Below are 16159 nucleotides of genomic sequence, written 5' to 3' on the forward strand. Positions count from 1 at the left end.
ACTTTGAGAAAGATTCACGACAGTTTCACTGGACAGTGAAGGACACATGGGGTCTCAGAGCCCTTTTGCACTTGAAGCAAAATTCTAAATTTAACCTCATTTTTTTTCTCAGTAGTTCCATCCCACTGCACCAGGCTTTTGGTGGGAGCAAAAGGAATATTAATAATAATGGGACTTGTCTCGTGTGCCTGACTGTCTAAAGACCAGTGCTCAGCCACTCAGTCACGTCTGATTCTTTGCGACCCTATGGACTGTAGCCCGCTAGGCTCCTCTGTCCATGGGATTCTCCGGGCAAGAATACTGGAGTAGGTTACCGTGCCCTCCTCCACTAGAGACCAGTAACAGAGATTTATTGCCAATAAAAAGTTCAAGGAAACCACTGGCTTCTACCTCAACAAAGGTTACATTAAAAATGTTACCCCTGTGTGAACAGATACAAGACTTTTTAAAATCTTCAGAATTCAGAGGCTTTCTTCAAGAGATTGAATAACCTTAAAGAACTGTCTGAATTTTAAGACCTGACATCTAAAGATTAAAAGAGACATCAGATGATTTAGAAGAAGGGGAATTTAGTATCTGCCTTTTCTGTTATCAAAGATAGATTATAATGCAATAGTTAGAACTGGACATGGAACAATGGACTGGTTCAAAATTGGGAAAGGAGTACGTCAAGGTTGTATATTGTCATCCTGTTTATTTAACTTCTCAGCAGAGTACATCATGTGAAATGCCCTCCTGGATGAAGGGCAAGCTAGAACCAAGACTGCTGGGAGAAATATCAACAACCTCAGATACGCAGATGACACCACCCAAATGGCAGAAAAGTGAAGAGGAACTAAAGAGCCTCTTGATGAAGGTGAAAGAGGAGAGTGAAAAAGCTAGCTTAAAACTCAACATTCAAAAAACGAAGATCGTGGCATCCGGTCCCATCCCTTCATGACAAACACATGGGGAAACAATGGACACAGTGACAGATTTTATTTTATTCACAGTCACTATGAACAGTGACTGCAGCCATGAAATTAAAAGACGCTTGTTCCTTGGAAGAAAAGCAATGACAAACCTGGACAGCATATTAAAAAGCAGAGATATTACTTTGCTTACAAAGGTCCATATAGTCAAAGCTATGGTTTTTCCAGTAGTCATGTATGGACATGAGAGCTGGACAATTAAAAAGCTGAGTGCCGAAGAACTGATGCCTTCAAACTGTGATGCTGGAGGAGACTCTTGAGAGTCCCTTGGACTGCAAGGAGATCCAACCAGTCAACCCTAAGGAAATCAATCCTGAATATTCAATGGAAGGACTGATGCGGAAGCTGAAGCTCCAACACTTTGGCCGCCTGATGCAAAGAGCCGACTCATTGGAAAAGACCCTGATGCTGGGAAAGATAGAAGACAGGAGGAGAAGGGGACAACAGAGGATGAGACGGTTGGATGGCATCACTGTCTCAATGGACATGAGTCTGAGCAATCTCCAGGAGAGGGTGAAGGACAGGGAAGCCTGGCGTGGTGCAGTCCATGGATTCACAAAGAGTCGGACACACCTGAGCGACTGAACAACAACAATAAGGGCCACAGCAGTAGGCATCCAGCTTGAAATACGGATTGTTATTAAAATAACTGTAGCTTAACTGTTCTTTAGGGCTCCCCAGGAGGCTAATGGTAAAGAATCTGCCTGTTAAGCAGGAGATGCAGGTTCCACCCCTGGGTTGGGAAGATCTTCTGGAGAAGGAAATGGCAACCCATAGCAGTATTCTTGCCTGGAAAATGACATGGACGGAGGAGACTGGTGGGTTATAGTTAGTGGGGTCACAACAGCCAGACATGACTGAGTGACTAAATGACGATTGTTTTTTAAGCTGTATAAAGTTATTGATATTTGGGCAATTTTGAGATTCTACCCTTCTGAGTGGGGGTTGTTCAGATTTTTCAGAGATAAAATATCAATTTCAAAAGAGTTTAATCTTATCTACTGGCCATAAAAAATGAACTCTATATCTGGCCTTGAGAAGGCATAGTTCCTGCTGATTGGGGCAACCAAGATGTTAAGATTCTAAACTTCTGGGCAGATAATGCATACTGCTTAGAAAGCAGCAGGGAAAAGTACCCGTATTTCCTTCCTCTTTATTAAACATCTCAGTTCACCTGCCCTGAGGCCTGTGGCTTGTGACTGCCTCCTGAGCAGAGTGCCATGCACTATGCAGCAGTAGTTTTCTGCCCATCCTGTCTCCACCTTGGCTCATCAGCCGTTGGTACCACAGGATCAATCCCAGATGAGCCGAATCCACAGATGCAGAACCTACATATGCTGAAAGCCAAGTGTACACAGTTATTTTACATGGAGGACTTGAGCAGCCTCAGATTTTGGTTATCTGCAGGGCTTGTGGAACCAAACTCTTGTGAATACTAAGGGACAACTGTACTGACATTTGGAGTCAGATAATTCTTTGCTGCAGGGACCCTCCTGCGCATTATAGGATGTTAAGCAGCATCCCTGGCCACTATCACTAGATGCCAGTATCAACACCCCACTCCACTCCCGGCTGGTTGTTGCAACAATCAACAATAGCCAAACATTGCTAAAAGTCCCTTGGGGAGGGGGGCAAATTGCTCTTAGTTTAGAACCACCATTCCAGCCAAACTGAACCACACAACTCAGTGCAGAATCATGTTTCATCCAGTCTTTGTCAGCTGATTGTCCTTTGGGCTCCCCAACCACTCTGTAAATTCCCTAAGAGAAGGATGAAATCAATCTCACAAGTGCACCTCCCAGCAAAGGATTAGACACACAAAAACCTTCAGAAAGTACACATCCTGGTGACTTGACGATAAAGTAACCCCACGGGATGGTCCTCCCCCATGCTCCCCATGCCTCTTAGCTATGCTGTATAAGCAGCAGCGCAAAGGGATCCTCCAAGGGTTACGCCAGGGCTGTGGCAACGTAATTTCACATGATGACTTGAGACCGACCCAAGGCTCTCTGGCTATGACAGGCTTACAGTAACACAGCACAATCTGAGCCTGGTCCATCAACCCGGAATCTTACTCCCAAGGCAGGGAAATGATTGCACATTCTATTTCTGTTGGCAGCCCATCCCAGCCTATCCGAGGCTTCCTCACCACACTCCACAACCACACCCCAAGGAGTGGGAGGTCATAGGTATTCACACTACTTACTGCCTGTGGGAGGGGGGGGTGTCCCAAGGATTTCCAAACCTTGAAGAAAACCATAGGATAGGCTGTGCAATATTATTTGAAACCAACAACGAGACCATGTGTCACAGTTCAGTGGAAGCTCCTGAGAACGTGTGTTAAGCAAGAGAACCAAACAATAAAGTATACTCTGAATCCCTTGATGCAATGCCCGAGGGAACCAATGTCTTCTATGCACCTCAGTCCCAGCAAACAATTCACCACTTGTAGAAAAAGAAGTCACTGTGTCACACTCCAGCTGCCCGTCTTCAAAGCCTGTCTCCCTCTCCCCTGAGATGTGTATTTTCTGCCACTGCCCCTCCTATCTCTTTCAGTTAAAAGAACAAGACAGGTCAAGCAAGTGACATCGCATTGAATCTCCATTGTCAGCAACAGATGCCTCTCCTGAGGTAGGTCCAGGTTCAAGTCCAGTTGAGTCCTTCCCAGAGGACCAATGGCTACAGAGCAAGCACAGAAATGGCTAAACCAGGTCAAATTTGCAGGGCTGTTTCAACTCACTGTCGCTACAAATCAACAAACAGAATCAAGATTAGTGCCAAGGAGGAACTGTCATCCAGGTGTTAGAGAGTCAGGGTAGGGGAAGAAATTTTATACAACAGTTTGGTTTTTATTCCCCCCAAGTAGCCCCATGTTACTCTTTTCCTGGACTAAAATTTACCTCTTCAAGGAAAAGGGGTGGGAGGGGGTGGATCAAACTCATGGCATATTACTGGAGGAAGTGAATGTTTTCTTTGGCCCCATTCTGGATAAAAGTTTCAAAATCAGCAGATACACTCTTCTTTTCCACTGAGTTACTGTCCAGTCTGCTGGTTTCTCTTTGCTTTGATAACAGGAATGTGATAAAAAAAAACAAGCACTTTCCTCTAAAAAAGCAGCTTTTTGCAACAGAGACGGATGGTAGCGGGGGGGGGGGGGGGGGGAGGGGCGGGCGGGCGGGGGTGTGTCTAAAAGAATCACTTGAAAGGCTTAGATGAGAACCACCCTTTCCGTTAGGTGACAGTAGGGAACTGAGGTGTTCTAAGGAGCTCTCGCTTGTAGTATTCACAGACTTTTACAAATCAGTTCCAATATGATCTTAGCTTCCACCTCTGGTAGTACAAACAAGTGCTACCTTGGTGTCTGCTGCCTTATATAAAGCCAGCTCCCTTCCAGCAGGGTCTCGCTTACTATCTCCTAAACCTGGTATCAAAGATAAAGAAGCCCACACAGGAGAGTAATGGTGACTGGGACACTCAGTCCCAGACAGAGAACAGGGCTGTAGGGAAGCAGTCTGACAGCAGATTTGGTGCAGAAACTCTCCCTATGACATGCAAGAGCAGGACAACACCGAGGACATCTGCCTCTAGAGTTACCACCGCCACACTGGAGCTCTGTGATTTCGAAGAGTTAACTTCTTAGTTTCAGTTGCCTCATAGGAGGAGAAAGGAGATAAGAACTCCTACCACATGGGTGGCTGTCATGATGAAACAATCAAAGTATCATGTCTGGCAGCGAAGGGGTTAAATTAGAAGTTAGCAAATTCCCTCAGCCCTCTCCCTGGGCATGCCCTCCCACTTGTGGCTCCATCACAGCACTTTCAGTGTTGTCCTTGGGAGTCCCGGAGATTTCTGACTGTGTCCAGGGAGTAACTAGGGTTCAACACTCTGGCTACTCTGTCATATTCAGCATCAGGCCACGCAAGGGCCTAATGCAAAACTTCTCTGGTGGTCTAGCGGTTAAGAATCCACCTGCCAGTGCAGGAGACATGGGTTTGATCCCTGTTCCAGGAAGATCTCACATGATGTGGGGCAGCTAAGCCCCTGTGCCACAACCACTGAGCCTGTGCTCTAGAAAGCCCACCCACCACAACGAAGACTAGCCCCTGCTCAGCCCCAGTAGAGAAAGCCCGCGCAGCAACGAAGACCCAGTGCGGCTAATAAACAAATAAATCTTTAAAAAAAACAATACAGTAAACAGCCCCCGGTGCCTCTACCCCATACATTCCAACCTGGGAAGGGCACACTGCCTGAAAAGGCCCCAGGCCCACCGCAGCGTCACTGGGGATGACTTATTTCAGTACCAGGGATCATCACACTTCATCAATAAGGACATCCCAGGGGATACTTTTCCTAGAGAAAGGCAACATTCGAGGGGCAGAATATAAATTATTGTCTTGATGGATCTAGGCTACATTCCTGCAGTTAGAACTCGCACTGGTCCTTCCCCACACCCACTGTGTGACAACTGAGACCACTGGACTGTGGAAAGGACCACCTGCAAAAGCCACCTTTCCACACCTCTGAACCGTACTACTCCGTTCCTAATGTCCCTCACCGCCACCTGCCTCAAGTTCCATCATCTGTGAGCTTGTTCTACGCCCCCTGCCTGTGAGGACGGGGATAAAGTTTCTACCCCTTTGTATCCACAACATGCTTTGAGTAGAACAGGTGCTCAATACTTTTCAGATAGAGATGTTGGTCACAAGAATTTCCAGCATTATAAAATCAATACCTTCTGAATTAAACATGAAGTAGAATTCATTCAAATCAGCAGACCAAGAACATTCTGTTGTAATCTTGTCCTTTGAAAATCAGTAATTCATCTGCTAGCTATACAGGATAGATTCCCTCTTAACCAGAAAACTCATTTTCTGATCTTGCCAGATAATGAAGGGATGGCATACTCAACTACATGTTATACCTAAAATATGCCATGTGGTGCCACAGCCCAAAGGTACAGCAGGTGATACTCTTCAGATCTTCAGCATCAGTAAGCACAAAAATACTATTCTCTAGTTAACCCTGTAGCTTCCAGGGGGTTGTCTTAACTGTCCCTTAACTGGAAGAACTAACACAGACTAAGGCTTCCCTGCTGGCTCAGTGGTAGAGAATCTGCTTGCTAATGCAGGATACATGGGTTCAATCCCTGGGTTGGGAAGATTCCCCTGGAGAAGGGAATGGCTACCCACTCCAGTGTTCTCACCTGGGAAATCCCATGAATAGAGAAGCCTAATGGGCTACAGTCCACTAGGGCTGCAAAAGAGTCAGAGGTGCAGGATAAAACTTATCGACTAAACAACAACAAGGCCTAGCTGCCCTTTATAGACACTGAATTTATGCCACATTCATCATTAGATTGAGGCCCCTCATGCTTTCCTTCCTTCTCTGCGTCATAAAGGACATCAATACTTGCTGAAGCAAGGTCCTTGTCTTATCTCAGGCATACCTAATACCAGGACTCACAGATGACAGTGTTGCTTCTCATCTGCAGGAGAAAACAAAAACAACACTCCCAACCTGATCTGTCTGGAATGCTCCTTCCCCAGCTCATATGTCTGGTAAACTCCTACTCATCCTTGGAGCCTCAGATCAGGCTTAGCACACTCCCTTATAATTATATCCAAGCTACTAAAGTGCAGGGAAGGAGGTGAGGGGTGTGGGCCAAGTTGAGGTGGAATCTCTCCAAGTGTGGCTAGATATTACCAGGTCTGAACTACCTGGGGAACTTAACAGAAATGAAGGTTCCTGGGCCCTGGCCCCACACCTACTGAATCTATATTCTAATCACCCAACTCCTAGGTGATTTTTATGCATATGAGAACTACTGCATTAGAGTGTGATTTCTAGGAGATAAGCATGGTGCTTTATTTATCCTTTGTGCCAGGTCCACGTTCATTAAGTGCAGTGGAATTATGCAGTAGATGCGATGTGCATGAGAAATGCAAAAGAGCACTCAGAGACATGTGTCTCATCTGGTACCTGGGCCACCTAGAAAAGAAACTTCAGAAAATATGCCCCAGCGGGAGCAATGCATTAATCCAACTCCACTTTCATAGACACTGGTAGATAGCAAGGAAAACACCAGGCTTTGGAATGAAAATACCTGGGTTTAAAAGTTTTAAAACAAAACAAACCAACAGAACAAACAAGCAAAAAAAAAAACCCAAAAACAAATAAACGTTAATGACCGTCTCCCTAGCTAGCTGATCAACCTTGGACAAGTGGCTTACCTTCTGTAAGTCTCAGCACACACTACCAGAGAACCAGAATCACAATCCACTTAAGATAGGTGTGTTACGTGTATTGAGAGGGAAATAATATATGAAAGCATATATATATGTGTGTGTGTATATATATCTATATCTATAATGTATGATAAAGACTAACAGGATACATGTTTTGTGTCATTTTCTAAAAACAGAATTATCACCAAGTAATTTTTAAAAGGCTGGCTTTTACATGGCTCCAATAAAGAACACAGCTTCACGGTTAGACACAGAAATACTAGAAATACACAAAATTATGTTACCAAAGATACTCAGGGTTTTCCCAGGCAAAGTTTGAATCACAGAAGGCTGGGGTAGAAAGGGCCTCAGCAGGTCCTCAAGTCCAGCCCTCTATCAGGAACTCATTCAGAAACAAGAACCTAGAGGCACCCCTGCTGTGCAGCCTCTGAGATGCTCCCCACAACCACCCCAGTCCTTCACGCCATGCCACCCAGCTCTGCATCCTCTCACTTAACTGTGCGGAGGTTACTGGACATGAGTACAGCTTATAGTAATTACTATAGTACAGATTACAGTAAGCAATGGCCTCCCAAGTCTCAGTCAACAAACAATGTCCAAATCCCAGGGCAAGAGCTCCTGCCATTATATCCTCCACCTCTGTCTAGAAACCAGTCCTCTAGCTCCCCCTTTTCTTACGTTTTTACTAAATGCCTACTCTCACTTAGCCAAAGTGCTAGTGTTTTAGATATAGTCTTTCGTCAAATTCTCCCAATAACTCTTCCAGTAGCTTCTATCATTTTCAAGACAAGGTTCAGAGCAGTTATGCAGCCTCTGAGACCCTGCAGGGGAGCCAAGATACAGAGGCAGGTCTTTCTGGCTCCCTAGTCCTACTCTTTCCACTGTATCAGGCAGTTTCCAGCTGCTATTCCCCGCCTGCTGACATAGCAGGAGATGCTTCCTATTTCCAACGCTGCTCAAAATCCTCGCCAGGGCTTACTCTGCCCACAAGTCAAAAGGACAGCCTTTCCTGAGGGACAGAGGAGGTGTTCCAATAGGGTCCCCACCCTCTCCTCCTATCTCTGCATCAAAGGAACTCGGAACATTAACAAAAGCAGTAATAGAACGTGTGGAGCTCTTCAGAAAAGCTTACTTTGAGAAGAATTCCAGGCCACCCAAGGGACACTCTAGCCCTTTTCTAAGAGTGAGGTTAAACCAGCAGTCCTTAGCAGCATATATATTTCTTTTCTAAGACTTCTGGTTTGATCACATCTGTGGCTTTTTCTCACCCAGGAACAGGCAGCAGAAGAGTGTGTGTCTGTCCCCACCGCAGCTTACAGCCGCTGCTGATTACAGCTACACATGCCGATACAGACATGCCTCTCAGACCAAAGACGGGGCGGGGGTGGCCTGATCTCAGAAGCCCTGGAACAAATAGTTGGCAACAGCTGTGTTCTCAGAAGACCGCAGTTGGTCGCTACTGTTTTCTCATTCCACACTAGGTTACCGGCTATAATTCAAGCGCCCCTACTTCAAACGGCAGCTCGCAAAGTAATCAAGTCTCTGCCACAGGGGTCTGCTGGCTTTGAAAAATCGATCAGGAAGACCAAAATGTGGTCAGTCCCACTCCCACCCCTCTGAGACATTCAGGACGTCCCTCAGATCCACAGCCCTGACCACAGGCTTAAAAGGAGAAAGTCTCTAAAAGGAGCCCTTCCCTTTAAAAGAAGGCCCCCCCACCCCAACTCAGAATCTCTTCAGAAGCAGAGAACTGTGAAGAAATCTCTTCTAACTAACCCAGTCAAAATGGAGAAGGAATAAAAGGGGTTTTGATCAGGAATCCTGCTCTGCCTCTCCCTTTCCCGGCCTCACCCCTCAACTGTTTCCTCGCTAAGGCTTTGGCAATGGTTTTACGGTGTGTAATGGAAAATCAGAACAGACACCCCAGCAAGATCTCAGGGCTACAGGGGGGTTAAGAACCCAGTGGCCGGGGGAGTAGGGAGCAACTAGAAAGCAGGAAGAAAAGGCTGGAAAATTCTGTAAGGAGCTGGTCTGCTCTAACTGAGAGACATTTTCTAAAAGGCTCCCTCCACCCAAAGAAGTAGTGCGATAAATAAGCTCTCACCCTCTTCCCTTTCCGAACCCAATCCCCGGACCACCCGTTCCATTACCTGTCTAAGACCCAAAAGGAAAGGCATCCTGCAAGAGCATCGTCCACACTAACGTTGGGAACAAAGGGTTTTTGAAAAGTTAAGGTCTTGGAAGTAGCATTTCCCCTGGCGAGTCTGGTGCTCAGCGTTCCCGGTTACCCGGCCTTCCTTAGTAAAGAAGAAAAAGTAAACAGAGTCCTGGGACTAAGCAGGCACTCTTCCTCCTGCTCTCCTCGCTGTTCCCCCTCCCCCGCCCCCGCCCCCGCCTGGCTCCGACCCACCCCCACCTTCTCGTGACATATCTCAGACGCAGCAAAGCTGAAGCTGTCTGCCAAGGGGGAAATGACATCAGTTCAGGCACGGCAGAAAAAACTCCAGACAGCTGCTGTAGAATACTGAGAAGGATGTGCTGCAAACCTAAAATGTCCAGCCCTGGACCCACCTAGGGCTGGAGCCGACAGTGAGAGGGGGACAAGGCCGCTGCCCACCCCACTTTGCTCCCCTCAGCTCTGAGCAGGCTGGACTGTACATAAATCAAGGCTTTAACGCTGCAAAGAGCTACGTTTCTCTGAATAATGATGGGATTCTAAGAGCTCCCAGGGTATTGTTTCTCCTCCTTGGTTAAGAAAACGGGGCCCAGGAGCTGTCAGTTTCACAGAAATTTTCCCACCCCACCTCTGCCAACAGTGCACCGCGCCTGGCTGTTCCAACTTTCCCAAGGGATGGATGCAATTCACAGAGGGCTGGGAGAGGCACCTCTTTCCCAGCGAAGGTAGGACATGTTACCTTGGGTGCTGACCTCTCGAGCCCTCGCTCTGACAGGAGAGTTTATGTTTCATAAACAGACTGCATGTACAGGTGCCAACATCTTTCCTCACTTGTCTTACAAAAGGTACAACAAGTCCCACCGCAGCCTCCAAGTTGCCAGTGAAGCAGATCTCTATATTTAAACCGACTCTTGCTTCTGAAAAGTTCACTACCTTAGGTTTGTCACACTTTCTTCTCTAAGTGCAGTTTATGGAGAAATGGCTCTCTAAAGGCAAGCTTTTGTACAGGAAGCAAAGGCCCCAGGGTTGGCATCCTCACCTGACTTTTCCCAGTCAGCAGTGTAAGCCAGCTCTTGTCTGGCTAGTGTTCCCTAAACAGCAGGTCACATGCACTCCCTCCAGCCGTGAAACCTTTAGTAAAGACAACAGTAGCAAGGATCTGTGTTTGGATTTGGACTTGCAGAAATGACTCACAAGGAGAACAATCTTCAGAGGAACTTTGTAAAGCCAAGGTTACTTTCTAATAACTTCCTAGGCTGCAGATTAATGATATTTCCATCACTCAACGCAAGTACATCTCATCTTTTTATTTTCTGCAACAGTTTTCTTTCAGTGATACTCAGCGAAGGCCGCCGTGGGACTGGCACTGTGCTGGGCAGACCCAGGTAAATCAGAAATGATTCTTGCAAATTACTATCTTTCACCTCTACTGAGGACAATAAATTAGCAGACTTGCCAAAAGTACTTTTCAATCATTAGCGAATCCAGCCAGACACACAATGTACTTGCTGCAGGTCTCCCACTGGCGGTCAAGGTCACATCAACTTTCCTGACAAGGAAATGAATGAGCCAAGCCAGCTGGGCCATTTCCTGGAGGCTCACAAAGAAATGACTCTCAGCCTCATTGCTATGGAGAAGGGAAGAGGAGTGACGTGGCTTCTGCACTGCAGGTGTTTGGGGACTAGGAAGCCATTCTTCAGCGAATATGTACCCTCAAGATGCAGTCACCCAGTCTAGCCCATGCCTTGTTTCTACCCTCACATACAGGACGAACTGCCAGCCAGGCAGGCCTGGACACAGACACACCCCTCTGGGGAAGAGAGAAGAGACAGCTTTCCACACCCTCTTTTCATTTCCTCGAATGTAGATCATCCCCAAACACACCCAGCATTATTAACTTTGACAATAAAACTGGTGGAAAAGGCATCCTCAACCCCTCCTGGGCAACTCTGCTCTGAACCTACCTGACAAGACAGTGTGACACCCACAGCTCTATGGAAAGAGTACATGGCGTAAGCATACTATTCATTCATTCATTCCACACCTACTGAACGCCCACAGTGTGCCAGGCACTGGTGTAGGAGCTGGAGGTACCTCCGTGAGCAAGACAGTCAAGAATCCTTGCTCTAATGGACAAAGGAAACTTTTCACATTTCTAAATAATATTTATCAGCAGTCATCTCTGATTAAGTGGAACTGGAACAAGATTACTAGAAATCCAAAAATAATTTTGTCAAAGTTCAATCTAAATGATAGAAATTGCAACACAGGCTTCCCAATTTCCTTGCAACCTAATAAATCATTCTTTTAAGGATGCTACTCAAGACAGTGTTTCTAATCAGCATTTGTCAACTTTTACCTTCTTACAAGATTATAAGATTCTGTATACAAGGCAGCATTAAACTGAAAACATCATAATCTCTAACAAAGTGACCGCTGAGAATGGCATCTTTCTCCTGATCTACCTTTCCTTGCCCCTAGTCCCTGACCAACCCTCACTGAGCTCTAAAATTGGGGGGATGAGGAGAAAAAGCAGCTGAAATGGCAAATGCAGGCATTCCCAGGAAGGCAAGTTCACTTTTTGCCGTGACTTACAAATATTACCACAACCCAGGGACAAAGTAGTCAATTTGGGGATTTAAGAGGCAAAATGATAATCAGTAGTTTCTACTAATTTGAAAAAAAAGATTCTTTTATATAAGTGATCCAAGTTCATACATGGTGGACCAAAGCCAAGTCAAATCCATCTTCAAACCATTTTAGTCATCTCCCTGACACAATGTAGAATTTAATTCAATGCTGAATTCACCAACTTAAAAAAAGGGGGAGTGGGATTCTCTGGTGGGCCAGTGGTTAGGACTCTGTGCTTCCACTGCAAGGGGTACGGGTTCCATCCCTGGTCAAGGAACTAAGATCCTGCATGCTGCAAATCACACTAAACCAGAACTGAGCAGGATTATGTTGTCAAAATGTTCTAGTTTAATAACTGTTTATGGCCCCGAGTAGTGACAAAGATAGTAACGTTGAAACCCTTTGGATTAATTTATTAAAGAAGATATACTGCAATAGCTATACTTCCCTGATAGCTCAGTTGGTAAAGGATCCGCCTGCAATGCAGGAGACCCTGGTTCGATTCATGGGTCTGGAAGATCTGCTAGAGAAGGAATAGGCTACTCACTCCAGTATTCTTTGGCTTCCCTTGTGGCTCAGCTGGTGAAGAATCCACCTGCAATGCGGGAGACCTGAGTTCAGTCCCTGGGTTGGGAGGATCCCCTGGAGAAGGGACGGCTACCCACTCCAGTATTCTGGGCCTGGAGAATTCCATGGACTGTATAGTCCATGGGGTCACAAAGAGTTGGACACGACTGACCGACTTTCACTCACTCACTGCAACGTAATATATGTTCATAGCTAGTGAAATTTATTCCTTCACTATAGTTGATTTAAGAATCTTTTGGCAACATTTTCCTAGGCAGCCTGTGCATTTACAATCTTTAAATTCTGAGAAAGGGCTTCCCTGGTTGTTCAGTGGTAAAGAATCCACCTGTCAATGCAAGAGACACAGGTTCGATCCCTGCTCCAGGAAGATTCCACATGCCAAGGGGCAACTAAGCCTGCGCACCACAACTATTGAGCCTGTGCTCTAGAGCCTGGGAGCCACAAACGCTGAGCCCATGAGCTGCAACTACTGAGGTCTGCATGCCAAAAGCTTGTGTTCACCAGCAAGAGAAGTCATCGCAATGAGAAGCTCATGCACTGCAGCTAGAGAGCAGCCCCTGCTCACTGTAACTAGAGAATGCCTGCATAGCAACCAAGACCCAGCACAGCCAAAACTAAATGAATAAAACTTTAAAAACAAATATTAAAAAAAAAATTCTGGGAAAGAGGCAGGGAGAGATAAGTTATTCGCTAGTACTGACAATGAAGCCAGTCTTTATATTAAGAATTTTCATTTAACCAACATCTCATGAACCCATCATGTAGGTATTAATATCCTTATTGCTCAGCTGTAGAAACTGAGGCATATGGAGACCCTGCCCAAGGTCACATAGCAGGCAGAGTAAGAGCAAGGATCTGAATGACGTCTCTGGCTCCAAAGACTCTTTCCTTTACAATAATACAGGGGTCATGGTATTAGACCAGAAGTTACCAGTAAAGCAAAAATCAGAACTGAGGGTCAGCTAAACGCTAAGCAGACACTCAGGTCCCTAGTTAGTGCTCTGGAACCCTGTCTGTAAGACTGTCACTTAACACTGGATCTGACAGTGGTGTTCCCAAGGATGGGGTCAGGGCCTCCCATTCTGACCAACTATGGGGCCTGAGCTCCATGAGTTAGAAGACTAGGACAGTCCTAAAGTTCTCAAAAGTTCCCAACATGCAACCGGCCCCCACACAAGGAGCAAGCTGGCATGGAAGGTCTTCCATGCCTTGGATCTCAGGTAACCTGGTGAAGTGCTCATTGGCCAGCAGAGGCTAAAGGAGACTAGGGCAGAGGGCTCTGAGTTTCTCATTTCGCAATCAAGGAATCTGAAGAAAGAGGGTTTTGTCAGAACAGCATAGCAACTGCCAGCTTCCAGGGCAGGAGGTAATCTCCAGACCTAAAGCCTTTTATTTCCAGACGCTTTGAGTAGAGGCTGCGATGCAGACACAGAACATCTAAGATAAAATAAAAGAACTTTCTTATCACTCTCAGGCTGTGCACAAGCACATTTAAACGCCTTCAAGTTCTGACTCAAAAAATGCAGAAATGAATACTAACCCAAACCCCAGGTTGACAGGAGCGCCACAATCAAAGTCAAACCAAGACGTCATGTTACGAATGCAAGGCTGGGCATCAATAAAAGGATGCTGAAGTAATTATTCTGGGGAATGCCATGGGAAGAATTCCAAGCCCAGAACAAAGATTTGCAGAACCTTGCCAAGTAGAAATGTTAAGGACTGCTCTGCTGCCAGAAACCAAGAATACTAACTTATCTGTGTCCTGGGGCTGGAAAAAGGCAGACGAGGAGCAAGCCTGCCGAGGCAAGGCAACACACCTCTCCTGGGTTCCGAGAGGGACAAGGAGTTCTACAAGGCACAGGGCTTGTTTCTCTCACAAGGCCTCCATGAAAACCCGAGGCCTCCATGAAAACCCGGGGATGCTCTCCTACTACTTTCCTGAGTCTTCCCAGAAGTTGGCTGGGTAAACAGCCCTCAACTGCAGTACACAATCACTTGTTAAACATCAGATGATATATCTGAGAAAGGGAGAACCCGAACCTATGTTGTTATCTCATATTTTACAGATGAAAAATATGCGCTTCAGTGTAGTTAGGTAACTCATTCAAAAACACACACCTAGTAGGCAGTTGGAGCCAGCATTTCAGCCAGACCCGTGTGGTTGGACAAAATGGCTTGAACACTTATGGACACAGTGTTTTGATATTATACCCGTCACTTTCCCCTCTTCTGTGACATGATAGTCACAGTCACGTCCAGCCACCAGGATAGACCACAGGGATGAGAAAGATGCAATACTGGATGAACTGGCCTTGCCGTGAAGGAGTGACTTACTCAAATTACACAGTGAGGGAGAAAAGACCTCAGACAGAAACAAATGGCACCCTATAATAAAAGTGAGGGAAGGAGTAGAGCCAGAAGTGTAAGAAGAGTTTGAAGAAAGGAAGCTGTTGAGGGATAGAATGGCCAAAGTGTCACCGTGAGATGGCTAACTAAAAAAAAAAGTAGTGTTTGGGGCAGAAGGTGAAAGCGCTAAGCAAGGCCAAGCATGACCAAAAGCATGAAAACAAGGGCACACGGGGCAAACAAGAAAGGCTGAAGAAGATGAAGCCAAGATCAGCTGGCGGTACAGTGCAGAGGCCAGCACATACGTGTTTGTTTACTGAGTACCTGTAAGTGGCACATTTTTTCTTTCTGATGACTGTGTTAGCACTATAAATGTCAAGGGCAGGAATTTCTGTTAAGTATCTTAGGTTCTCTTTGTTAAGTATTTACTCCTAAAATATGATAAATCTTGAATCTGATTTTGTGGGGGGATGTGGGAGGTGCAAGTAAGACATCCATGCAATGGTACAGCCTTAATCTTTTAAATACAGAGAGAAGTCAAAATAGCAGAAGCTGAAACTGGTTTACAACACCTTCCTAAGGTTTCTGCCTCCTGCTTATCTGCCCTTTAACAAGAGAATCCTTTTCTGTTGACAATCAATCACTCTGTTGATATTTATTACCTCCGTCGATAAATATTTACTGCCCTCTCTGGAGAGTCCAGGGGTCTCTGAAACTCACCACTAACCAGGAGCTGTCACTGATGGTTAATGAGCTGCCGCTGGGTCTACAGTTTTAGCTTTATCAAGTACAACAGCAGCCTTGTTTGTTTTTATAGCAAAATGCTAGGTTCATTCTTCCTGCCCTGAAAACAGTTCAACCTCAACCAAACTGGCAAGTAGCCAAGAATTACATAAACATCAGCAAGCTACAACTCAAGGCTCTCCCCAGAAAGATTTCATGTCTCCTCACAAACTGTTCTCTAAACCAAAGATCGGAATAAGAAAAAAGGGGGGGACCTAGGTTACACCAAATACATGATACATGCACACATGTGACCTGGAAAGAGCACTCCATTTAGGGAAATTAGTCTTCAAGGCCTCCACTAAATCTGATTTCAGCTTCCACTTAGGGGCAGGACAAAGAGTGACTCAATCCACTTTTGGTGAAATGGTGGCAGGCCCCTGGAAGGGCCAACATCATGTCATTTTATTCAAGATACC

At 45.8% G+C, this 16159-nt stretch overlaps 1 protein-coding gene across 3 annotated transcripts in view; it reads right to left on the reverse strand.

Annotated features, from left to right (window-relative positions):
• The window catches only part of WBP1L (WW domain binding protein 1 like), a 62945-nt gene that overhangs the window by 28111 nt on the left and 18675 nt on the right, over positions 1 to 16159 (reverse strand). Inside the window, exon 3 of one of the 3 annotated variants that reach the window (XM_081544974.1) lies at positions 10145 to 10160. The exons of 1 other annotated variant lie outside the window; for it this stretch is intronic. In XM_081544974.1, coding sequence (XP_081401100.1) covers positions 10145 to 10160 — 16 coding nt within the window. Of the gene's footprint in view, positions 1 to 9366; positions 9598 to 10144; positions 10161 to 16159 lie in introns of those variants that run through there. One more of the 3 variants, XM_081544982.1, reaches the window with a different exon arrangement.

The sequence above is a fragment of the Giraffa tippelskirchi genome, chromosome 2, assembly GCF_054371585.1.
Source record: "Giraffa tippelskirchi isolate mGirTip1 chromosome 2, T2T-mGirTip1v1.2.pri, whole genome shotgun sequence".
NCBI classification, from domain to species: Eukaryota; Metazoa; Chordata; class Mammalia; order Artiodactyla; family Giraffidae; genus Giraffa; species Giraffa tippelskirchi.